The sequence below is a fragment of the Artibeus jamaicensis genome, unplaced genomic scaffold, assembly GCF_021234435.1.
Source record: "Artibeus jamaicensis isolate MK-2021 breed Jamaican fruit bat unplaced genomic scaffold, CSHL_Jam_final contig_936, whole genome shotgun sequence".
NCBI classification, from domain to species: Eukaryota; Metazoa; Chordata; class Mammalia; order Chiroptera; family Phyllostomidae; genus Artibeus; species Artibeus jamaicensis.
In genome coordinates this window covers 367,654-394,804 of record NW_026522017.1, presented here as the reverse complement: position 1 = coordinate 394,804, position 27,151 = coordinate 367,654, and the positions used below count along the sequence as shown (strand labels likewise).

General features: G+C 43.3%; 1 protein-coding gene across 4 annotated transcripts in view; it reads right to left on the bottom strand.

The window, feature by feature from the left end:
• Window positions 1-27,151, bottom strand: part of TANC1 (tetratricopeptide repeat, ankyrin repeat and coiled-coil containing 1) — a 222,223-nt gene that overhangs the window by 146,210 nt on the left and 48,862 nt on the right. For all 4 annotated transcript variants that reach the window (XR_008389666.1, XR_008389667.1, XR_008389668.1 and 1 more), the window contains exon 3: window positions 5,964-6,043. Coding sequence is in view for 1 of the 4 variants with exons in the window: in XM_037140442.2 (XP_036996337.2) it covers window positions 5,964-6,024 (61 nt within the window). In the remaining 3 variants the exon portion in view is untranslated. The remainder of the gene's footprint in view (window positions 1-5,963; window positions 6,044-27,151) is intronic.

Genomic DNA, 27,151 nt, shown 5'->3' with positions numbered 1-27,151 from the left:
TTAACTTCATAAAGAAAAAGGGTAAAATACAAGTATGAACTTGATATAGGCTAAAAGGTAGAATAAATGGTTTTCAATGCATAAACCTCCATGAAACAAACAATTCAGAGATTTTCCACTTTTGTTATGAGGGCAAGAGTACAGGGAGGAAGAGCTTTCAGTATCCAAAGATGATGGTAGAATAGGTATTTGGAGATGGGAAGTCACAGGAAGAAGCTTCTAGAATATAGTGCTTTGCCTGAGATCACTCCTGCCTTCTCTTCAATGGAAAAGGAACAAGAAGTTCTAGAAGGATTCTGTTCATTCTTTAAGGTACTACACAATTTTCTCAGGAAAACAAAGTCATAGTGAATATTGAGCAGAAGCCAGATGTTAAGTGAGAGGATACTACAAAGATGTTCTCTTATTTAACCCAACGGCATCCTTGTAAAGTAGCGTGGCTAAATTAAGTAATTTGTCTAAATTCAAATACACTGGGGTTTGAATCTGTACTTTCTAATTCTAAAAGCTGTGCTCTTCCTAGACATTGTGACATGTATGAGGGATGACAAAGAAAAACTGATAAAGGGACCAAGCAAACCAAAAGAAACAGCATTTCTGCTCCTACTAAAATCTGGCTAGGTTCCATTCTATCTTTAAATCATATCCTAATAGTTTACAGAATTTGTTTAAATGGCCTGGTAAGAAGAAATACAATAGCTTTACACTGAATTACTTTTGCTTATTCTGTTGTTTGGGAAACACTGTTGGGGCCAGTTAACAACAAGATACTAAATACCCAGAGCTCAGCAAGACACTCACTGCACTAAATTCCTAAATAATAGTCCACAACCACAGAAAATGGGCAATGCTGAACAGACTAATCAAAAACAGCTTCGTATTTTCCAGATAAAACAAAGCATCGTTTGTACTGAGGCATTTTTTAGACGGTACCACTGAAAACCAGACTGCAGCCTGGAATGGCTTAAAATACCACATTTAACAATCACATCAATGGCTTTTAAACTTTAGAGGCAAACAGCTTCCTTTTACTACAAATTCAAAGTGAAGGATTAGATGCAAAGCTAACAGATTAATTCAGTACACATTCAAGCTTAGAGACTATCCAATGCCTTAATTAACACCATTACAAGTGTATTTAGCCAACCAGCTGGGTTTTAACAATGAAAAGGTGAAGGTCAATTTTTTTAAAAAATAAATTGCTTCAAACTAAGGCCCCCTGCTGGGGAAAAAACACAGATAATTAGACTGAAAAGACTAATAATTATTTTGGTATATTAAGCAACCTTTCCTTCACCAGTCTATATTTTTAATTGAGGCAGGACCACAATTAAAATTTCACTGACCTTTGCTCTTCTGCCCAACTTGAAGCTACTTCCAAACCAATAGGTAGTAACTAGGAGAGGTGCATAGGGCAAAGGACTATGGATTCCCGCCTGGCAGAGGGCAGGAGAAGGGCTGCACAGAGAGGGAGAAGGACCAACCCTCTCTAGGAAGGCAAGAGGTCTTCTCTAGTCATTCCGAAATGATGTCATTATCTCCAGGGTTAAAAACAAAAACACGACCAACTGTGGGCTTAGATTATAGCATTGATGTTAGATACAATTACATTCATTTCTTGAAGACCAACAGGGGAAAAAAAGGTCCAAAACACTAGTTAAGCCATCAGGGCTATCCAGCCCATGGCCCATGGGGTATGGGCTGCATGCAGCCAAGGATGGCTATAAATGCCGCACAACACAAAATTGTAAATTTACCTAAAATCTTTTTTTTTTTGTTCATCAGTTTTCATTAGTGTTTGTGTATTTAACGTGTGGCCTAAGACAACTCTTCTTCCAGTGTGGTCAAGAGACACCAAAAGGCTGGCTACCCCGAGCAGCAGTTATATATGAGCTATACTAGATCTCTGTGCTTGGTTCTTTTTTGAAGCAGAGGGGACCTGTCCAATGTCTATAACTGAAATATCATCTCCAATGCACATTTTGGTGGAAGGTAAAGTCCACCTTACCCTACCAAAGTGAAGAAGTCCAAATATACCACACTTGCCCAGCATCTCTTGCAGCTAGAACCCAGGCATGAAAACCAGGCTCAATCATTTAGATGCACTTGCCCCACATATGCAATTTTCTTGGCTATTCTTGAACATTTAGTCTTTCAGATAAATGTTTAAGTCCACTGGTTATGCTGTGTTCAGAAAAATGACAGGATTTTGGGAACAATGAAAATACTCTATATGATACTATAATAGCGAGTACATTTCATTATACATTTGTCTAAACCAAAATAATGTATCACACCAAGAGTGAACCCTCATGTGAACTATGGACTGCAGTGATGATATGCCAATGGATGTTCACCAGCTGTCAAATGTCCTACTCTGAGGAGGGATGTTAATAATGAAAGGAACTGTGTAGGAGTGGAGTCAGGGAGTGTAGAGAAAATCTCTGTACCTTCCTTCCCAATTTTTCTGTGAACCTACTGCTCTAAGAAAATAAAGTCTTCAAAAAAAAAAAAAGAGGATATCATTAGAGATTAAATGAAATGTACAGAAAACATTTAAGATCTAGTGGTTTAAAAAATTAATTTGCCTATGCAGGAATATGGTATTTCTCTCCATTTATTCAGGTCCTTCAGTAATGTTTTAGTATTTTCTTCAATATGAGGCTTGAACATTTCTTCTCAGGTTGACATTTTAATTTTTTTGTTTCTATTATGAAATGGGACTCCTTTTTCCTATTCATTTGCTAAACAGTGCTGCTGCACAGAAAAGATACCAATTTCCTCTTATATTCACTCTAAATCTTATTAGGCCCAGATTTAACATCAGGATACTCCCACTCTTAGAATGTAGTAATTATTTCATATTCAAATTAAATAAGTTTAGTAATAGTAACATGAAAGTGTTCTGATAGCAAAGGTCACATAAAATAAAGAAATGTCGTAGAAGGTTGTAGGCCTCCCCAGGGAGCTTCAAAATAAAGATAACACCTCGTTTGCTTGTTTTAGATCAAGGTCCTAACACAACAGCATGGAGAGAAAAAAATACATGCCCTCAACCTGGCACTCCCCACATTATGGTTTAAATATTGATTTTGGTACCCTTAGTCCTACCCCCGCCCAAGTCAAGGTCAAGAGAAAGACAGTGCTCATTTACCCTGATGGAATGAAGACAAGGCAAATTTACTTTCTCAAAACACATTCTAAAGCTTTTTTTTTTTTTAAGATTTTATTTATTTATCTTTAGAGGGGAAGGGAAGGAGAGAGGGAGAGAAAAATCAATGTATGGTTGCCTTTCATGCGTCCCCTGCTGGGAATTGGCCTGCAGGGAACTGGTCTGCAACCCAGGCATGTGCCCTGACTGGGAATCGAACCGCGATTGTCTGGTTCGCAGGCCCATGCTCAATCCACTGAGCTACACCAGCCAGGGCTAAAGCTTTTAATACTACATTCTCTGGTGTGATTTTATAGCCTCCAGAAAACATTTTTTTGCTCAGCTTTAAGCAATTCCTAGGTAAAAAAGCATAATCATAAAAAAGACTTTGGATATTTTTAGAGTTCATGCAATGGCTTTCAACAATTTAATATCTCACTATACATAATATTTCAAAAACTTTTACATACATATAACTCGAGTGTCATTACCTGCTAACATTTCACCAGTAGTTTATAGTATGTACATGTGACATCTTCATTTAGGGGTAAGAGCTGAGGACATAACTTTTCAGTACTTATGAAACATACTTGCTTTCATTTGAAGAATGCTATATTTAAGTCAGTGATTATTTTCTAAATTCTTAAAAATAGGTTCAACATAAAAGTATCGTTCAAAATTGTCTGCCAAAAATAATCCACAAAGGATAGGAAAGCATAACTCAATATTTTAGACTGAAATATTTCCTATACTTCTATGAGAGTTAAATACATAACAATGAATTTTCCCTTGTGTTTGCAACAAAGATTGTTTTTAATTGGGAACAGTAGAGGAAAATTTTTCCATATTGCAGGAGATACTATAACCCAAGTTTCAGAGCAGTCTCAGCAGATTAGCCAGCTTCAATTTATGGAGAAACTTAGCTATGATTTACTTATATAATGAGAGTTGGCACAGAGCTGAGCATATGAATGGTCAAATTCCAAGTATTTTCCCCAATCATCTTGTGATATAACTTCAATATTTAAAATTCCATCTGCTTTGTTCCCCAACTAATATAACTGGGTTCTAGTTAAAAGGAAAAAGGCACATACCATACAGATGTTTTATGAGAAAGGTTCCCATTGATTTTTCAAGTTGGTTTGCATTAGTAAAAGCCATAGTGTGGGACTTATTATAAAAAAATGTTTCCAAAGAAACAGTAGTTGCTCTTAATGACCAAAGGGGGAATTGAACCCAAAATCACATGTTCTACAACTGAAAGTTCCATATGTAAACTATGTTCGTTCTGTGGCCTATCCAAAAGGCAGGTTGCTGAAAATCATATTCTGTTATTTTGCATGTCTGGACTGGCCATAAAGGATGGTAGTCTGTTGTAAAAGACTGGTACTAAGTGTGGAGTTTTGGCTTGGAGACCCTGATCATTGGCTGGTAGCTCTAGCTAGAGAGCTTAGGATCTAACTCTGTGCTTAAAATTACAAAGGCATCTAAAGCAGCAAACAACAAAGCCCCCAGGATGAGTTTCAGATGAGACAAAACAGAAAAAAAAAAGATTCCTTTAACTGATTTCAGAAAAATAAAGACAAGCATACTTTGGCCATCATCCAACATAGGGTGAATGCCCCTCTGGATAGGAATTATGTAAACTGAAAATTCTCCATAGGAAAATTATTCATAGCTAGGGGCTGATTTTCTAAGGTTAAGAGCTAACTATGGTATCCTGTGTGTGTCAATAAAAGCTGGTTTCTTCTTTCTATCTGCTTACTTGGACATTAATGAGATGCTTCTAACAGAATCTTAACAGCAAGTTTACAACAAAAACTGGACTTTTAGGGTAAGTTTGCCACTTTGCAGACTTGGTTTCATGGTTAACTAATAAAGAATTTGTCTAGGTTCCAAAGTCAAAAAGTCTGTAAATCTGCTTTATCTATAAGTACAAAAACAATAGACATTAACAATATCAACACAAGGTATTACAAGAGCTCTTACAGTAAGGAGTTAACTATAACTCAGTGATATTTGGGTAATCAAGAACTGAGATGTTATTCAACATGCAATAATTTGGAAAACCAGCCATTCTCTGACTCTGGATTCACATGAATTTAGGGTGAAATGGCACATGTCAGGGAGATTAACCCATGCTAACGGGATTTTATTGTTCAGTACAGGTAGACGATATGTAGTTTCTCTAGCAAGGGAAACAGGGTGGAATACTGAGTGGCCACCACAATAACCTTGGGAGGAGAGTTCATCACAGGGACTGCAATGGAGAGTCACACTGATACACGTCCCAACACTCTACAGACAGAAGTGAAATCCAGGCCAAATTAAGTACTTAGCTCTCATCAAACTGCAAAACCAGCAGTTTGGCAATGAGTGAGGCTACACCTGTTAAGGGGATAATCTGATACTCAGAAGATGAGGCCTTGTCAGCCAGCAGATGGTCGAACACATAAGCTGCAACTGTGTGTGGGAAAAGGGAAAAGGTTTCCTAGAAACCAAATTCCTGGACACACATGCTATCCCACAACATCCAGAACTTGAACTCCGGATCTGAATGACCTGTTAAAATTATGAACCTTACAAGTCTGCAAGAGGGGTTTGGTTCATAACCCAAACTCAGCTTTCAAAGTCACTTCTACAAAATGTAAAAATGTGTTTCATTCCCACAGGCACCAGTGTGCTGTTGTCTAGTGCCTGCCACTTCTCGACAACCCATTCCCGGGCAGTGACGTCCACCGGCCCAGAACAGGGCCCTGATGCCCTGACTCCCACCACGCCTGCCCCACCCAGCTTACTCCCGGGCACACACCTGTCTCCTTCTTGCTTCCCTTTCCTCCCTCTCGGCTCTTCTTCAGCACAGCCTTCAACATCTTCAATACTTCTTCACTTCTAAAAACAAAAGGAAGGGAGAGAATAGAGCCGAAAGTTAGAATATAACTTGCATATTGACACAAGTGGTAACTTGTGTTCAAACAAACACATCTTTTAAGATAATACAAGGGAACCCTGAACATCACATTAATTTTTTATGAATAAAAATGGGGGACTAAATGCTAAAGACACGAGTGTTTTGAAACTGTTAATGAAGCGATCACAAGTTCACTAACTATAAAAGTTAAAAAAAAACCCACAACAGTGCATTCTCCGCATTCCACATCTAATTAAAGTTATGAGGGTAAATCTAGGCACATTACTGTAAGGTGTCTGGCATAGGAACACGGGTCCTCCCAACCAAAAGAAAACATTAAAATAGAGAATCAAAAAGATAATGGTTAAGAAGGAAGCTACATGGTCAAAGGCAACATGTTTTACAGGTGCTACTGATTATACAACCACACGGATAACGTTTTGGAAGACTATTAGAAAGCAACACACCTTATAAGCATTGCAAAATAAACACAGTGGGAACACATTTTAAAACTGATGTCAGGGGACATGATCAAACAGCCCACACTCGACTGGGTTTTTACTACAAAGAGTTCTGACTCTGCTGCGGGGTGGGGAGGAAAGCAGAACAGGCCAGTGTCATTAGGGCAGAATCCTTTCAATAAACCAGCTGTAGTTTGAAACAGGGTTGTACTGAGAATGTAAAAACAACACAATGGCCCAGGCCGAAGATGAAACCTGAAACCATCCAGACAGCAAGAGACAGACAAAAGGACCATTATTTCATCATTTTGGCAGTCTCCCTCAGCTCTCTGCTCCCTGCGCTAACTGAGATGAGATGGACTACTCCAAACAGTTAACAAACCTGAGTGGGTTGTGTTACCTACCGCACCACTGCTAAGGCACTAAGGAAAGGAAGGTAGAAGGCAAGCAGGTTTCTCCTGAAAGAAAAAAGAATGAAGAAAGAGGAGAAGAGAGAGCTGGGAAGGGAGGGAGAACTCCTACATACAGCAGCACTTCCAAACCTGCCTAGTTCGCCTGAGAGCTTCAGACGGCCTCTGTGGAACCCCCTACACGGCCTCTCAACCCCAGACCAACCACAGGCTTTGTGGGGATCACTGAGAAGCACAGAGTCTCGATGCACTACCATCCACAGACCCCACAACTCTAAGTACACAGGGTGACCTTTCTTATTATGTGGGCCAGGCCCGTATGTATTTTTCCAAGCCCACTGTTTTCCTGATGAAGACATAGAGACCCTGGCAGGCCAATGTGCCTGGGCTCAGGCAGCTAATTAACAGCAGGGCCAGAATCCAAACTGCAGACTCCCAGCGAGGGTCCTCCTCCTCCTCCCTTCTGGTGGGACCCACTCTCTCCTCAAAGCAATGAAGCACGTTGGGCAACACCAATCAAACAAACAAATCACCAACAAACAAATAAACCTAGATATACTAGGAAAATAATACCCTGAGCAGAATTTTGGAGAAAGCCATCCTGAAGTGTACTGGAGCTAAACCATCTTCCCAACAAGTCGTTACACATCAAAGGGGCATGGCTTGGAGCCTAATTCTCATTTTAAATGCTACCTGAATGAACCCTAGTAAAAAGACGGCGGTTTCACCTAAAGAGCAAGCGCTGAACCTGGAAGAGGGCCACAGTGTGCTTCACAGGGGAACTGTGGAAACACAAATGTCTCCTGCTGCTCATGCTCACAAGAAACAATGCAAACTGTTTTGATACGAAGAACAGTGGGCAAAATTAAATAATAAATAGATGCCTCGTAAGCACAGCCATTTTCTTCTCCAAATAAACCAATCAACCTTCAGGGTCTGTCATTTAGCGAAGATTATATATTTCAAAAATAAAATTTAAAAAAATGTTGAAGAGTTTGTCAAAGGTCCCTTCTGAACTCTTCCAATTAATCTTGATGAATCGCCCGGGTTGGCGTCGCTCCATAGCCCATCCATCGTGCCACTTGAAACGTATGTCCCGCAGGGCCAGCACTAGGAAACGCTGATTTGGGCTCGTCCCAGACACTCTGAATGCCTGTTTTGGAGGAGCTCAGCTGTTGTTTAGGTTAGTCACATCTTCCACACCAGTGGTCTTGAGCAAAGCGAAAGAAGCTATCAGGTATTTGCTGTAATGTTTGGTTTTTTTCCCCCCAGTTCCTGCTTTCCTCTATAAATAGCAAATCAAGGGAAAGAGCTCAAATGTATAGTCAAAAGCTACTCAAACTGTGACCTGGAGAAACTAACTGATTACACCTGGGAGCAAAAGTAAGGAACCCCTGCACACACACCACAAAATGAAATGGAAAAAAATTAGACTGTTCCCAGTGAATGCAATTCTGAAATTACCACAGATCACGGTGGAGCTGTGTGAAGTCACTGGGAGTCCCAATCATCCATGCCCCAAAAGATCTAACTGGAACTTGATTTCATCAACATACCTCAAGACAGTGCCCACCTGAAGTGGGTGAGGAGTCAAAAAGAGCAACTAGAGTAATAGGCTGATTGTAGTCCAGAGAAGAGTATTTGACACACCTGACAATACCTAAGTAATGAGTCGGCCAAAAAGTCTGTTCCATTTTTCCCATTGATGGATCCAGCAGTGCTTCGTTGTCTTTAACCTCCTTCCAAACAAGTTTGTTAGACTGTATTGTCACAGCTGTCATATGTGTGCATTTAGAAAAAATCAAAATCGGTGAATTTTTGTGCAGCCATTTTCATATGGAAGATGGGAAAAGATACACAACATTTTTGGCATATTATCTTTGATCATTTCAAGAAAGGGAAAAACGAAAAAGGTTTGTGCAGTGGACGGAGCAGGTGCAGTGACCGATTGTACATGTCAAAAGTGGTTTGCAAAATTTCTTGGCATTATTGACATTTTGGCCAAAGAATTCTTTGTTGTGCACTGTCTTAAGCATTGGAAGATGTTTAGCAGCACCCGGGCCTCTGCCCACTAGAAGCCAATAGTGGGAGAAAGCCCACATACTCAATTTATCCAAATCAATGTTATTGGTGAAAATGAAAAATGTGTCTTATTTTTACAGAATAAACTAAACAAACTTTTCAGCCAACTCAACACTTATAAACACACACCCCACATCCAATTCTAGAAATGTATCCATAAGGCTGTCGGAGCTCAGTGCTATTAAATGTTGGCATCACATAACTACTCTGCCGTGTCCTGATTCTGTTCTCACTGAAAAGCACCTCACAATTTGGCTCCTTTCTCAGCCTAACAACAGTAGGGAGTGTAATGGTCTAGTCGACCCAACACAACTGTCTGGCTTGTTGACAGATAGTCCAGGAATAAATTAATAAATGGATGTTTTGGCTTTAAACAAAAGCTCTCATGAGCTCTGTTAAAGAGAGCTGCTTTGCAAAGCACCAACTGTTGGACAATACTTAGTTTCTGACCCCAGTTTGAATACCAACAGGAAGACAGTGGTAAATCCATGAATGTAAATGCCACCATGATGCAGTCTTGTGAAGTCAGCCAAGCAAGCCCCCCCTGAGCGACACCTTCTGCACAACTCTGCTGTAACTTTTCCCCTAAAAAGGGTGAGCACTGCCCTGCCACAGAAGTGAGTAAAGGAGAAATGCAAACCAGCCTTTCTGAAAGAGTCATTCATACCCAACTGATTAAATGACAAGCCCAACACACTGAAAAAGGATGGCCAGAAGCTATCCAGGCACCACCTGAAGACAATACATGTGGTAAGGAAGTACTTAGAGGCAAGCATTATAGGATAAAACATAAGAAATACTGTCCTTTTCCACTTTAAATATATTATAGACCAAAATACCCAGGTTCGAAGCAAATAAATACTGGCCAAATACAATCCCTCAATTCCTCCCCATAAACCTTGGCCCCTGTGACAGCAAGTAGTACAAATATATGATCAGATTTAAATACTTAAATCTTTGAAAAAAGAGACTTCTGCTGTCATTTCTTTAAATTACATACTTTTGAGAAAGAAGAACCACCAGCCTCTAGTTTACAACAACTAAAATTAACTAACCGGAGGGAATTTCCTATAATATTTATTTAAAAGAAAAATATGAGTGTATGACATTACCCTTGAAGATCAATGACCTGAAGTCACCCAAGTTTCCTTACATCATACAACATCTAAGTTTTCCAAATGCCATAGAATCTGCCTACAAAATCCCCAGAAGTTAATCAAATATCAAGCTTACTTTCACTTCTTGGATTTCCCCTTTAACAAATAAAGTCTTTGGGGACAGGCACAACATCAGACATGTCATGTCAGAATTCTACACAGTGACTGCCACGGTATATAAAATACAACAAAAACACTCCAGATAAACAGCGAAACGAATTCACTACAAGACAAAATCTATCCTACTGACAATCACCATGGCACTTAGTATAATAATGGCCACTTTGTCTGAAATCACAGAGGAACACAAGCACTAAAATTTTTCCTCTTCTGGAGTGTCATACTGCCTGTTTATACACGTCAAGTTGAATGTGTAAGCTGAGGGCAGGGGCTCTGTTTATTCTTTCACAGACACAAACGGACGCCGGAACCAACTCCATTCTCAGTATTATTTTTTTGACATTTAACTAGGTTACAACAAACACAGATGAGTGGTTTCTTCCAAATCAAGCAATTAACAAACATTTATAGCAGTTTATACTACAAAGAACACTCCTTTATATTCTCATCCACTGGGAATGCAAGAAAGCTCAGCTCAATCCATGTGCCATCAGGCAATGGGACGCACGGGAAGAAAACGCTGCGTTTGGTGATGTCCCTTAACGTCCACACCTGAACGGACCTTAAAATCTCAAGATAATAATCAACTTTATTATCTAGTTACCCTGAATAAACACACACTGTGTGCACTCGCGTCGAAGGAGCATCTCCCATCCAACCACCCGTCTGGCCTCAAAGCAAAGCTGCCCCTGAAAGTGCCTCCTTTGTTTTGTCAAAATAAATCAATAAAGCCAAAGTAGAAATTTTTTACAAGTGAAAACGCTGAAAACTAGGATGTACATAATTTTTAGGGAATATTTTTTTTTATTTCAGAGAAGGAAGCAACATCAGAAACAGCCCCAATTGCCTCAGCTGGGTGGCTCAGTTGGTTGGGACATCGTCCTGCCAGGGGGATCCAACCTTTTGGTGTCTCTGGGCCACAGTGGAAGAAGAAAAAAAGTTGTCCTGGGCCACACATTAAATACACTGCAACGTATAATCACACACAAAAGTCTTGTAATACTTTAAGTAAATTTATGATTTTGTGTTGGGCCGCATTCACAGCTGTCCTGAGCCATAGGTCGGACACCCGTGTGTGTGCAGCGAAAGCTTGCAGGTTTGTCTCCTGGTCATGGCACACACCTGAGGTTGCAGGGTCATTCCCCAACCAGGGCGCATACGGGAGTCTACTGAATGATATTTCTCTCTCATTAATGCTTCTCTCTCTCTCTCTCTCTCCCTCTCACCCCCACTTCCTCTCTCTAAAAATCAATAAATGTATGCTGAGGTGAGGATTTTTTTTAAATCTTCAATTGTACGAACTCAAATTTTTCTCCACATAGTAGGGTCTGAGACTCATCTAAAATAATCATCATGTCGTCTGATGACTGACTGCCTTCAGAACTTTTCTTTGCATTAGCCACCTTTAGTGTGTACCAAAAGAGAGGAGGTAGGTGGCGACAGCGGGGGTTTGGAGCTGCCTAGAGATAAATAATACAAAACGGAGCAAATAAGAGAAAACAAAGTAGAATAGAGACCACATAAGGAGACAAAAGGAGGGGCGGGATTACCAGAGCAGGCACTGGCCATTTTCTGGAAATTCATGGGAAACTGCGTTACAGAAGCTTCCTGAAAGCAAGAGCCATACCTCAACATTCTTTGAGAGATCCCGTGAGGCTGGGAAAAACCAACCCTTGGTGAATACTTGAAATTCCAGGTTTCTCTCACATTTCTTTTCCTATGGTAGAAAAAGCCTAGGAATCAAGAGACCTAGTCCTACAGCCCTGATCTCAACACGGTGACAGGGAACCAGTCCCTGAATTTCTCTAGGACTCAGATGCCTTGTCTGGAAAAACTGTGAGGGAGGAGAGTGGACTATTGCCCAAGCAGCCAGAACGCAATCACGATAGTAACGAAAGAACCAGCCTTCGGTTTTTGCTCCACGTGCACGGCTGGGAAACTGGGCATCTTCTGTTCCCTAAGACACACAGGCCCAGACTTCAAACCCGCTCCACAAATTGTGCCTCTGATTCCACTCTTCTTTATAAATTCCATTGGTCTTGGGCGAAACAACTTTGGATCTGAGTTATTAAAAGCACAGTAAATTTACAGTCACAAGTGACTGTAAATTTAAGTGTCTGGGCAGGAAGTTTGAACTCAAATGTTTATTTTCTGATGTACAAAACTAAGTGGAAACTTCCTATTAAAATCACATTCAACCTACATTTAAAATATTCAGTAGGAAGATATATAAATTCTTTCAGAAAAAGTGTTTTAGAAAAATCTGACTTCCCTAAACAGGTATTTCAAGTTGCTGAAAAATGATTATATACAAGCTTGTTTAAAGATGTTCTTGTTTTGAATACTACTTGACAAAAAGGAAATCTCACTTTTGGAGGAAATTATGAAGTATTTCCTTCTGGCTGCAAAAGCTGTTTTTGTATATTGTGAAGGGATTTGGTAGTGCAACTTTTCTTTAAAGATGTATTTATTTGTAGAGAGGGGGAAGAGAGGGAGAAAGGGAGTGTAACACTGATTGCACCACCCCCCCATCCCCCGCCCAACAAGGACAAACCCCGACCCAACCATGCGCACTGACTGGAAACCAAGCTGGCAACCCTTCACTTTGCAGGCGATGTCCCGGCCCACTGAGCCACACGGGTCAGGACTTAGCAGTCCAACTTTCAATACTGTCTTCTCCAGAAAGCCTTCATGGTCCATGGTAGTTAAAAGGTGTCTTTAAAACCATACTCCATTCTGTACTGATACATAGTTATCAATTAAAAAATCACAACGAAAAATGTTGAACTCTACAAATCCCCATGGCACCCAGCAATGAACATCATAAGGTACAATAAACACTAAAAAAAATCTCATAAAAATGAGTGAGTAGCAGGGTTGTATGGAAAGGAAATCAAAACCAAGGGCAAGTCTCTCCTACAACAGGTTAGAATGAACAGTTTAAGAATTCCTCTGGTACCAAGTACTAATTTTCAAGTTTATGGTCAAAGTTACGTAGCTTATGCATGATGAACAGCACAATGAATCAAAGCTGACCGGGACGACTGTGAGGCCCTGAAGAGGCAGGCCAGCGAGAGGGAACAGGGATGGTATCACAGAGAGATCAAAGAGCAAACAAAGCTGGACTGAGTGAACTGGAAAATCTGGTCCTTTTGAATTGACTTGAAAATTTTAGATGGGGAACCATTCCGGACAATGATGGAGTCTACGTGATGGCTAGTCCCCAAGTTGGCTGCAGTAGAGTGTCCTCAAGTGAGGGCTGTTGGAAGCAAAGTAGTGAGGGAACTTGGTTCTTCCTTGGGAAGGTAATGCAGGAGGCAGGATTTGGGTTATCAACCCCTATCCTAATAACTAGTGTTCACTAAGTGTTTACTAAACGTCAGGTAAGATGAAGAGTGTTATATACATATATAATCCCATTTTACCCTAAAAAAATCATCTATGAACTAGTTTACTCCTTTCTTTTCACAGATTTTTTTTTAAAAAGTTGAGAGATTAACAACTTCCCCAAAGTCACACAATGAGCAAAGGTGGCGCTGGAACTTGAAGCCAGAGCTGACTTGAAAGCTCAGGCCCTCAGCTGCCACCTCCAAAATCCTCAATGAACTTGGGGGAGGCAGGAGAGACAGCTAACGAGGAGAACGCAAAATATAAGCCTCACCGACAGGGTGGCTTTTGCATGGGGGTGACAGTGTAGCGGGTATGGACCCAGTCAAGGAAATCGGAGAGAAAGCCAACACCCACTCTGGGCACCCCATGGCCAAAAGCTCATGGAGAACCACCTGGGGTCTGAATATGAACCCTGGTCTTTGAAGTGGTCCTATCGTCTCCCACACAGCTCTGTGGAGGGTGTGACGAGGGTCACAGGGTGCTCCCCGGTGTAAGGTTTCCAGCAACTGGAGACCTATGTCCCAACCCTCATTGTGGCTTTTTAGCTCCATAACAACCCCACCTGATTATATTTTCTCTTTTCCCTTCTCCTTCCTGCTAAGTTTTCTGCTGGCTTCATACAACCAAGCTATGATCTTTAACTCACTCTGACCACCTTCTTGACCCATCACAGTTGCAACTTCCCAAGTAGAGGTATGAGGATTTAGGTAAACAAAATGACCGGGCAAGTGGCGTTGCCTTCCAGGGACTCGGCTGATGGAGACACCACTCCCTTTCCCGCTTGACTGGACAGCTCCACATCTCCCCCTCGGGTGTTAGGATTTTAAGGAGGAAACTGTATTTCCTGTTCATGAGACCACTGTAATCACAGCAGCCCCTTGGAGGAGTCCATGGCACGAGTGACAGGCCTTTAGTCTGAAAGGAGGAGAGACCTTGAGGATGTGTCAGAAAGTCCATTTTTCAAAAAGTGTTAAAAGGCATTCAATCAATCAGTGCCAGCGGAATGAAGTCTGGTATTATAAATCTAAAGAAATTAAATTTTTTAAATTGCACTACCTCTGGCCTCAAAGTGAAAAAGGTCAGGCAACTTCAAAGATGCCCGCTGAAAGGCAGCTATTCATTACAGAAAGATCTCTTGCTTATGTAGCTGACAGATGGAGCGTTCTGAAAGCCCCAGAATATAAGACATCAACACCCCTCCTCCACTTCTTGTCAGTGACTTGCTGTGATGCTCTGACCAAGGTTATAACCTCCCCAGGCCCTAATTTCACTAAGATGAGAATACTCATGTGTTTTTTTAATAACTCCCCCAGATGATTCTAATGTATGGCCAGCATCACTTAACTTACCACTAACTATATTCCAGGCCCTGCTCTAAGCACCTAGTCATTTAACCCTCACATCCGCCCTGTGCAGAAGATGCTATAAATACCTCCAGACTACAAAGGCACAGAGAGGCTAGAGGCATGGCCTGCATTACACAGCTCGTACGGACAGAGCCCGGGTGCCCATCCAGGCAGTCTGACCCAGAACCTGACCACACAATCTCTACCCTGTGCCTTTTTTGGATAAGAATGAAAGAGACTAGATCCCGGGGTCCTGATGAACTGATCACACACAGACAAAACCTCCACGTAGGAAAAAAAAATCATCCTTGGACACACCCCTTGACCCCTGGAACAGCATCCTGTGCCTCAAAACGATCCTTAAAAAGAGAATTTACTTCTATTGAGGGACACCACTTCCATAAGTTCTGTAGGCGTCCAACTTATTAGAGTTATTTCAAACTACACTGTTGTCAGTGCGTGACCTGGAGGCATCACGTGACAAAACACATTCTAAAACGTGCGAGCTCTTCACGAGCTCACAGGGGAAGGGTAATCTGGGGCAGGGACCCCTGCCTCACGTGCCCAGTGCTCCCCTGTTCCTCACGGTTACCCAGAAGGTAAGAACGATGTTATTCAAGAGGAGCTCAAAAAACCACCCACATCTCACCACACGAATTGCATGAAGCTGGTGTGAAGGTGATGGGATGGGCCAGTGCCTGAACTGTCTTTCTCTGGGCAGTTGCATGCAGTCCAATACGTGTAAACAAGTTTTAACCTTGAACACCAAGTTCTACATATAACCGAGGGCACGCTTGCAGTGAAGAGCTCAATCAAAGCCATACCAGCATCACCCCTTCCCACAGCTAAAGCCAACAACGCACGCATCACTGTGCTTTTATCTGAAACTGTACGGGACACAATCCTCAGCCATACACAGTCGGCTGCAGGAAGCAGGCCTGATGGGGACTGTCACAGGGGCCTGTGAGAAAGGTTGCAGGGGAACAGGCAGTGACTTTATTTTTAATTCCCTCTAATAAATTCCCCCCAAGTGGGGAATACCAGAGCTCCAGATGATAAAAGTCAAAGACAAGTCATGCCAGGAAACAAAAGCCAAATACGTTGAGACTTTTTTTTTAATTTAACAAGTTGAGACTTTATTTTTTATTTATTTTATTTCTCAAAGCAAGATGAGAAAGACACAAGGGTGCCACCCAAGGCAAGAGTCTGCGACCTTTCAAGTGACATGAATGGCTTCAGCAATGGAGACCCTCTAATCAGAGTGCTTAGAAATGATTTTGACATTGAAAACATGACTACCTCCCCCCAAAAAAACCCCAATTATATTGAAACTCAGGTATCAAAATACTACTTAAAAAGCAAATCTGTGGTAGTAGTAATGTGTGCTTCTTAACGCATAAAATACAAGATAGAGCTGCAGGTCAAATAGCCCTGGTAGCTTCTAAGCAGTGACAGGCGTGACAGTTTACACTATCTCCAACAATGTGACACAAAAATCTGTCATTTCTGTGTGCCAAAGCCACAGGTGCTACTGAGAGCACACGGACTGGTGCCTGCTTTCACGATTGAAGGAAAAGCCACCGTTTGGTTAGAGGTCAGTGAAAATGAAGATGTAAAGTTCTTTCCACCCACCCAAATTCACAGAACCCCTGAAGTCTGTCCAGTGACTCCGAGGCTGAGGGCCCCCCACCTGGGCAATCACTCAGAGTCAGACTGAACGGAACAATTACTCAGACTTGCCGAGAGCTCTGCTAATAGCTCAGGTGCCTCCAGAGAAACAGAAGCTCGGCTTTATCCCTCTCACGGAACCACTGAAATTCTGAACATTAAACAGTAATTTGCTGATTGGCAAACACCAGCAGGACTGAGTATTCCACATATGCCAAGTCCTATGATTAGTCTTCAGAGTAGTCTGTAAAAGTTCTGTTTAACAAGAAAGTCCGTCCCTGCCAAATTACAAACTCACCCACAATAATGGGCCTGGCGCTGAAGGAGAAAGACCTGGGGACATTTTCGGTGAGACAATATGCAAAAACAGGAAAGCCAGGTTAAACATTTTGGACTGGTAATATTTTATATTGGTTTTGTTGCTTTCTTATATGCTTGCCTTACCTTTTTAAAAAGCACCTAAGATCCAGCAATTAATTGGATCAGACTTCTAGCAAGGGTGGTACTCCAGGCTCGGCTACCCCTGCCCCCACCGCCTCTCATACCCTTTCCCAGCTGCATGCCCTGAATCAGGGGATGCCCTGATTTATAAATACAATTCAGAGTCCAAAATACATGAACTTGCACTGGGCCACTGCCAATTTCTCATGGGTCCTGGGTAACTGAGACGGTTCTTGTTTTCATGGTTAGGACCTATAACAACAGCTGCGAGAGCGTAAGACTTTTCCTAGACTCATAAAATTACCTAAGTCTGGCTCACAGTTTCAGCTGTGGCAGCGGCCAAATTTCCCAGAAAGATGCAAGCCCTGTGTAGTTCTAGAAGAGCTGAGATGGTAGCTCTGTGTACTAAACTGAAGGCATCTAAACCTGGCCTCACAGCCATAAAAAAAAACAAACAAAAAAACACTTCAACTAAATTTTGAATTACAGGCTACTTCCTATGCATCAGGAGGACAAATGTCATTTTTAGGAGTCCCAGAGAATTTTAATCAAACCTATGACATTCCAGCTTTACACACAGTTATGTGACGTGCCCTGTATGAACATCAGGTTTCTTGTTCTATAAAACCCAGTGAAAGGTCCAGTGAAAGTCCTCAGTAACTCCGTGGTGAAACCTTTGATCATGGCTTCTGTCACCACTTCTCTGAACACAGAAAGACAGAATGAAACACAGCTCAGCACTAAGGAACAAAATTGGTGTCGTGATGTGGCACAGGAACCACACAGGCGTGCCCATGCACACTCAGCTGGCTGTCCTTCCAGTCGGGGGGTGGGGGGGGGTGAGTTTCAGAAGCTACAGTCTCCAAACTGAGAGGTCTCCAAACTGAGAAGTTTCCTTGTACGTGTACGTGTATGTGTAACACAGTTACAAAGTTACTTCCTACATGTAAGTGTGTGGTCCGAATGCCTCCCATTAAGGAAAAGCAGCCCGATTAAAACCCAGTGGAAAAATAGCAACACATGTTTCTTCAATGTCTTTAAATCACAGACAGTGGATATGAAGCTATTCTAGATATAATGAAGATGTTGTGCAGATGTATTAAGTTTTCATGGTCTCAGTGTCTTTATTGCATCTTTCTGGTGCAATAAAAAATGTGAGTCTGCAACAAAGATGGATATAAAATAATTTTTTAAATATCTGGTCCTTGCTTTTATGCACTCAACTTCCCAACCCAATTTCCTTCTGCCTTTTCACAAACCTAATGAAGCCTATATTTCAGTGTCCTGATAATTCACTGAAAACCACAAAGACATTTCATCTCCAGCACAGAGTTATATTATGGCTTCTGATAATTACCTCCTCTTAATAATGCTATAAGTCTGTTACAAATGGAAGACCTAAATTCACCCCACAAGTTCAACGAACCACCATGAAAATCCTGGCAGAGGTTGAAACAAACGCACCCTGTGGCAGGCAGCGTTAAGTCTTTCATCATGAAGTATCTTGTTCATTCCTCACAGCACGAAGGGGTAGGAGCTGTAACTGGCTTCACTGACAGAGAAAGAAACTGAGACTTAGAGAAACTCAGCAGCCCCACCCCAGGCCACCTTCCCTCTGACGGCCCAACTCCACTTCCCTTCTTGGAGAAAATCACATGGGAACCCTGCCTTGGGCACACAGATGACATGAGGTACAAGACCAGCCTCTACGGCACAAACACGGGGTCTAAAGATAGCACTGTGACAAAGTCCAACGTCACTGCGATAAGTGGCTTTTACTTAAAACTGTATTACCACAGACCCCTAAACATTTATACTTACCCTTCTGAAAGGGAAACTGGATGCCATGAGCTCAAATATACAATTCCAAAGCACTCAATTTTGGCTCTCTTTTCTCCATACCATTTTCTTTAGGGCAAAAAATCATCTTAAAACCACGTTTTTCAACTGTCGCCTCCCCAAGGGCAGCTCACAGACCTGTGTCCACACTGCCTGACTGTGCTGCGGTGATGGGATTACTTATTCCCAGCTTGCTGGCCTCAGCCCTCCAACACAAATGCAAGGCGTCCAGAACAGCCCTCCTTCCTCCTCCCCCAACCTCCAAAACCCACTCACCAGCCTGTGTTCCAGGTTGTTGCTGAGAAGCAACCCGTTAGTCCACCAGAGTCCAGGTCTCTATAGCCTCACGGCTTCTGTCCTAGTCTAGCGAACATCCATCATGTTACTCAGTCTCACCGAATCCGTCCCCTCAGACTCCCTCCCACCATTCTGGGGAGGCCTTTGCTATATCCCCCACAGGACTACTCCAAAAGCCTACTTACGGCCTGATGTCTCACACTTCAGCCCAGTTAAAGGGCATCGGAATCACCTGCAGGGCTCGTTAAGCCACACTGCTGGGCCCCATTCCCGGAGGCTAATTTTTAGGAGTGAAATGAAGCTGAGGCTCTGTGTTTTTAACAAGTCCCAGCTGATGATAAGGCTGCTCCTCTGGGCCCACAGCCCTGAAAGCCACTGCTTGAGACACGCCCTTTCCACCTCACAGGAATTCTTCCTGAAACGTCCCTTCATCCACCTGTGAAAGCCTTTTTAAATCTGAAAATGTAGGCCTGTGATAACTAAATTTGGATGGTAAAAGCTTCCACTCACCAAAGACCCACCGTCTTCAGATACATTGTCTCATTTGTCACCTGCAGTTAAAACCCTGTAACGTATACATCATCTCCCCAAATTCTATATAGGGCAACTTCATAAAGAAAAAAAAATGAGACTTCAAGAAGTTATATGATTTCTAAATTCCACAAATGACAAACTGGTTTTATATATTCATTATAGGGGACCCTCCTCAGACAAACTTTGTTACCAGAATACGATGGGAAGGAGAGAACTATGAAGGGAAAACAACAGTGTTTGCTCCCCAGGACCGGGCAAAACGAGAGACCTATGAGGAAAACAAGTACGGAATACCCTGTGCCACCATTTAGGGTTCCTTTCCAAACAGTGCAAAACGTGTCCAAATCCACTGCCCTGCCCCAAGACCAATCCAACAGAATGAAGAAAACTTCAGTAGACTGTTTTAATTTACCTGCCTACAGCTCAATAGGAACTATCCGGTTTTTGTAGATTATATGCTTATCTGTTCTAAAGTAGTTATGTCTAGGCCTGATAAAAATTAGATCTACGTCCTCCCTACCAGGCAGAGCCTCTTCTGCCTCCATCACGGCCAGCTAGTGTATGACTCAGTCAGCGAGATGAGACAGCCGTCCAGGAGAGCTCACACTTCCACATTTGTACAGGACAGAGACAGAAGAGGCTCGTCTGAGCTGGCCAGTGACTGCCTTCCAAACATCGCCTTGAATTTTTAAGCACTTTCCCTTATGCCATTCCTCTGATTACCATAAAAAAACCTTCTGAGGACACACGGCATGATCCCACCATCCTAATCTCAGGCACCCCAGCTATTGCTCAGCTAATAGAGCCAGGGATTGGACCTGGGGGAAGATACAGACCACAGCCTTGCCATTAAGGATCTTGTCCTTAGTACCTACTATGTAAGAATATATAGTTATGACACACAAATGTGAGTAAGACCCACTTCCTGCCCTCAGCAAAGTCAACCTACTCACCAGAAGTCTAAAACAGTGCTGTGGCATTATGGGGATAAAGCAAGACCTTTCTGGAGTCAGGCAGACCCACCCATAGGTTTAAAATCCCCAAACCCTAACCCCACTGGGCTTTACATGCCCTTTGATCCTGGGCCTCTCAGATCATCTCCATGAACCTTAGATTCCTCATTTATAACAGAGGTGACACACCACAAAATAGCTGTGAAAATTAGAAACAAACACATGAAAAGTACCTAGGACTGTGCCTAGCATGAAATGGATATGACATAAATTGTCTGTAATTAGATCTGCTGATATAGGCCCAAGTGCAACTTTTAAAGCCCATAATAATAAAATGTCAGTGGAATGGTCTTTTCCTGTCTTATTTGGACATTAAAATGATAGGACAGAATCACCAATTAAAATATGGGGCTGACTGAAGGAGGAGGAAGGATGAATCACAGTTCTGGCTTGAATAATGTCAATGACCAACATGGCAAAGCAGACAGAGACACGGGGGTGAGGGGATTTTGGGGGAGGGCTGGGGGCAGGAAGCAGGCAATAATTAGGAGGAAAAAGGGTTCGGTTTGGATATTGCAAGTTAGAAGTACATATGAGTCATCCAAGTAGAAATGCCTAAAAGATTGTTTGAGATGAGGATGAAATTAGAGAGAGACTTGAGGGCCATTAACATGTGGGTGGTAGCTGAGGTCATGGAAGTACTGTGGTCCCCCAAAGAGGCTGAGCAAGCTGAAGATAAACACCAAGGAAGAAGACCCAGGAAACAGGATCATTTAAGGGCAGACACAGCAGGACCTAGGAAGAAATGAAAGAAAGAAAAGAAAAGCACTCAAGAATGATATAAAGGAACTTAGAAGAGAGACTTGCAAACGAGGAATACCATAGAAAGCCTTGTCAAGAGTCCTATCAGGCGTGGGCCTGTGAACCACACAATCGCGGTTCGATTCCCAGTCAGGGCACATGCCTAGGTTGCAGTCCAGCAGGGGACTCATGAGAGGCAACCATACATTGATATTTCTCTCCTTCTCTCCTTCCCTTCCTCTCTAAAGATAAATAAATAAAATCTTTAAAAAAAGATTCTTAAAAAAAAAAAAGTCCTACCAGGCCCCGACCCATGTGGCTCAGTGGGTTGGGCGATGCCTCGCAAACTGAAAACTGAAAGGCGACTACATCTATTCCCAACTGGGGCACATGCCTGGGTTGTGGGCCAGGTCCCCAGTGGCCGCACGCAAGAGGCAACAGATCAACGTTTCTCCCACACATCAATGTCTCTCTCCTTCCTTCTCCTTCCCTTCCCCCTCTCTAAAAATAAATAAAATCTTTTAAAAAGTCTTATAAGAGGACATTTGTGACCTTAGCAAGAGCAGTTTCATGAAGTTAGACGATAGAAACCAAATGACAGGCCTTCTGTAAGACCACTCCTAAATGGTAAAATTCTTTGATTTCAAAATGGAAACTTCCTACTTTCCATGAAACCCATCCTATTATTAAAACCTCACAGAACAACGGGTTGCAGGGTCTTCTTTCATAGAAAGGGAATTTGCAAAAGAAACTGTTAAAAACCACAAAAACCATTTAAAATGATCCTTCCTATTAAGCTATCTACTTCTTAAAGTTGGTCCCAGGGAAGGAGAAAAAAAATTAGCTAATTCTCTGCCACCCAAGAATTGGAGGAGGAAAAAAAACATGTATAACTTACTACATAAGTTTCCTGTCCAAAAAGCCTCTAAGGACAATACACTTAAATAGCTATTCAATGTTACTTTCAGAAATGTGTTACCACAGGTCAGAGGCTTTGGTTTCAGTATGCAAATCTATGCACACTTTGGTAAAATTCCGCATAAGCAGATTCCCACCTGGATTTCTAAATAAGCCTAAGCTCTTGTTAAATACAGTAAATTGCCCTTCAACGTCCTTGTATACTTACAACCATAGAAAGTGTTGTCACAGGCAATTTTAAATTAAAGTTATAAAATGGTTCTACAATGCAAATTATGCCACAACATGGGGATGTTTGGGTTGGCAATAAAAACTGGTTAAACTAGTTAGAGTTCAAAACTAATCCCCCCCCCAAAACATCTGCACAGGCTAAGAAAGAGGTTTTTGTTTTTTAAGACTCCTCCACATACAAATATTTTTCAAGCAGTTACACACCATCACCTTTCTGAGGAGCTCTGAAAAGACACAAACATCCAGCAAATACTCCCTCCCCTCCCCCACAATTCCAACTCAGCACACCCCGGGAAGTCTCAGTGTTCTCATTTTTACAACTTCCTGGGGGATTCTGTTGTGCACCCTGCTGCCGTGCTCCAGTCAAGAAGCTTTGCCTTTGGAAGGATCCCCCCAAAGTGTTGGGGAGCAATGTGGCTACTCTGTTCTTCACAGACAAGCAAGGCATGGCAGGAGGGGTGGGTGCAGAACAGGGAATCCTGCTAGCAAGCCACACCAGACAGAGGGCAGAGTGCACCTGCATAGCACACTGGCGGTTCAAGCATTCAGAGGTCTGGAAGCAGCTGTAACTGCGACCCCACCTCCCATGGAGGAGCACTTCCAACATGCACAGAGAAAGAATCCCCGACAGGGTCCTCAGGGCCCCCAGTCAACCATCCGTCCAGAACCTGCCGCGGATTCCTGCTCTGCAGCCTCAACTGTGGGCAGCTGATCAGGCACGTGACCAGTGCTCCCAGCTGTGCTCACTGAGGACAGGACTGCAGATCGACTGTTCTCGGCCCATTCTCTCTCTCCCTAAAGGAAGGAGGGAAATATCTGAGTCCTACCACATGCTGCACATTGGAGATCAGGAATGCAAATGAAAGATGCATAAAACAAGAATTACCCAGTAGGAACCTCCAACCTGACTAAACCCCTGGAAGCAGACCTTTCTGTTCCACAATCTACATGTAGGACTACAGTACAGGAAACCCGTAGACAGGAGATGGTTAACCACTTTCCTAAAGGTCCCGAAGCCACACAAATAGAAAACGCTCCTTGAAACCTGGGGGAGAGGACCAACCCAATTCAAAATAAGTTACAACAAAGCCTGCAAAACAGGTGGGAGCCGTAACCTCAATCAGTTGTAACCAGCCTGAACTTAAAAAGTCAACCCGGGAAAAGCAGTGAGGTAAGGAGGGTTGTAAACGTTCTGTTTGCCTCCTGGTAGCTGAAGAGGAATCTGTGATTAAACTTCACATAGTTCTTCATGGCGAATGGAGCACAGGAGAATGGCAGTGATAAAAACAGACAGCCAGTCTGACATTATTAAAAATCTGAAAACCTGTATCAATTGTACTTCTACGTAAGCAAACTGAAAGCCAAGGCACTGGGCCATTCACTTAACATACAGTAATGTTTTCAGTGGGAAAGTACTGTGCCAGACACTATAAAAAGACCAGAAAACCCTGAAGTAGGCACAAATAAGTAAAATTAAAAAGTTCTGAAAGAATGTACTGAAGCATCCATATTATTAAACAGTGCTTTAATGTTAACCAAGACACTGATTCTTTTAAAATTATCCTTAAATTTGTATGAATAAAAAGCCGATTTACCTTCAAAGCCCTCCACACTTTCAGAAAATAGCGTATCTTGGAAAACTTGGTCTGTCAAGAACCCAGTTCCTCCCTCACCTCTGAATTCTCACCTCGCCTCACCCCAGGCTCCACCTGCTTGCGACAGAGAGGAGCTGTCTCCCTCGGGGCCACCGGCCAAGTTCCTCCGGACAAGCTGACCACAGAGGGCCGGGGGGAAAACTGCAAAAAGAGAAAACCTGTCAGCACACTCGCGCGGCGAGACATGCAGCACAGAGTTTATAAAACCAGTTACAACCTCCTTAAAACCCCCGCGAAGCCACGACGGAGGAGACAGACAGCGGCACATCCAGCCTCCTCGCAGAGGGAAAAGCTGAGGGAGCTTCTTGTTCGAGGCGACCAGGGACTTGGACTGAACGCTCCTTGTCTTGAGCAAGGTACTGAAGTGTCCCATTTACCTCCTCCACTGTCTCAGGTTTTCTCTTTAAGAGATGCTAATGGGTTTAAAGCCCAACACACAATGAGATTACTCAAAGGTTTAAGATAAGGGGTCAAGAACTTCTCTAAAACGTGGTTCTGAAGTTCTTGGGTACCTCCTTCCCGTACTTCCTGCCGCACTCCTCACAGGCCCCAGCTCTCCACACAAAGCACCATTTCCGAACACACTGCGCAGTTCACGCTTTTGCTCTCCCGGTCTCCCATCCCGACACACCTCTCTCCCACTCTGGAGATTAGTCGTTCTCTACACACAGCTCAGGTGTCGCCCGCATGGCCTGGCCCGGCCCGCCCCCGTGGCCTCTCACGGTCCCCACTCCGCACTCGGAACACCTTGCTGGCGCCTGTGTTCCGACATTCGCTTCCTTCTGCCTTCGCGTCCCCTCCTACCAGTTTCTCAGGGGCGGGTCTCGCCTGGCACCCCCGCACCTGCCTCCTGCTCTGACCAGCAGTGGAGGCCTGTGTGCTGCCTGCAGTGAAAGGCTTCCCGTGCCTGGCTCCGCGTCTTTCCCTGGGAAATACTCTTTTCGCTGTTGCCCAGTCCTGGAAAACGTTCTTTTCCAGGGAGCTCTCCGTGCTCACGCACACAGGCAACCGGGCTCTCGCCCAAGTCGATTCCCTCCTCAGCAGCGCTGCCCAGGCTTCTTTGCCAAAAACGACAAAGCCGTGGGCCGTCACTTCTGGGCCGACCAAACCACCTGGGCAGGGCACCCGAGTACCACTAGGTTTGTGCATGCAAAGCTGGCGTGGAGGCCTTTCCTCCCTTTTAAGTCTGAGTGGGGTGCTGTGACAACGTGCCCCCCTTACCCTCCAGGACTGCAGGGTGGGAACGGAGCACAGGCGCTGTTCTGGGGAGGAAACCCAGGGACCAGGGGACAGGCTCCGTCCGTCTCCCCCAGATCAGTCAGTGCAGCTCTCCCTCAAGCGGAACACAGAGGAGAAGGCTCCACGGACCAGGAGGTCACCCACTGTCAAATGTTTCATGTTTCCTCCGAAAGGCCGTGTCGCGTGCTCAGCGACAGCCCACAAATGCTGCCAAGGCTTCTGAGCGCCCCAGGTTCCTTCCTCACCAGCTTGCTGACCTCACTGGCTAGCACTTAAGCACTCACTGCAGGACAGCACCACCTGGTGAATGGCAGCTCAAATATCTGAGGCGTCCTCCCATTATTCGCTCATAAAAAGGATCACCTGCCACTTTGCAGAGGGCTCTGGCAGACAGGGAGGGAATCCATCTGACAGCTGCTGCCAGCACTTCAGCCAAGCTCCTTTCATGAAGCACACCTCCGCAGAAAAGGCAGGCTTCTCATTTGTCCCCACCACAAGGGACAGACAAGTATACAAGAGTATCCATCACAGCCCGCAACATGCCCACTGTCAGACAGATCCTCTGGCTCAGAGGACCCATGGACGTGTGTGCCCTTCAAATTAAATGTCACAGGTTACACTCACACCTACTGTCTCTCTGGCCTCTTCTCCACCGAGCAACCCCTTTGTTACACTACTCTGTACAGGGCAGGGGACACCATGCTTTCTGGGTTTAAGTCTACAGAGGCACCACTATAAATTACATACTTACAGATGTCCCACAGGGAGGAGGCTTCCTGCAAGAAGGACTGTCCCTGCAGCCTGTTTTTGTGGTGATGAGATCATAGAGTTGAGATTCTGTATTTGGTCCTACATGGGTTTTAAGGGCCATATTCAGCAATTACAGAAAGGAGAAAGGAAGGTCAGCGAGACCGGAGGAGCTCTGAATGGCGTCTGAGCAGTTATAGTTACAGTAGGTCACTCACTGACCAGACGCAGGAGAGAAACGATGCCTTCACTTTTCATTTTCTGTTCTTCAGAATCTATTTTAAATTAGCAAAAACATAGAACTTTTCACTTTCTTTGTTTGTTTTGCCACCCCCCTATTCAAAGGCCTTTTCAATGTACAATCCTAAATTTGGGCTCAGCAGAGTTCTGAAAAAGAAGTATTACACTATGAAACATTCTCATGTAAAATGCACACGATGACAAAATTCAATTGCCAAAGGAATTTTTGTGGAACCGAAACACAAGAGTTTAGAGACTAACTGAATGATGACCTCAATTGCTTTTTATCTTCAGATCTAATTTCCAATTGGCTCAAAAAAAAAAACCACCTTAAAATGCTTTCAAAAAGAATTATTAGGATTAACCTCCTGGTCATCACCCTCTTTCAAGGGGGAACAGAGAAATTTCAAAGTTGTTTATCCAATAGAAGTAAGTGTTCACACACAAAAAATCTGTTTTCTCTAAAATATCCTCCTAAAAATCCAGCACTGAGCCTCCACAGACCACAAAACAAAGAGAACTGTGTGCACTCGTGGTCCGAGGCATGTGACCGTCGGCCC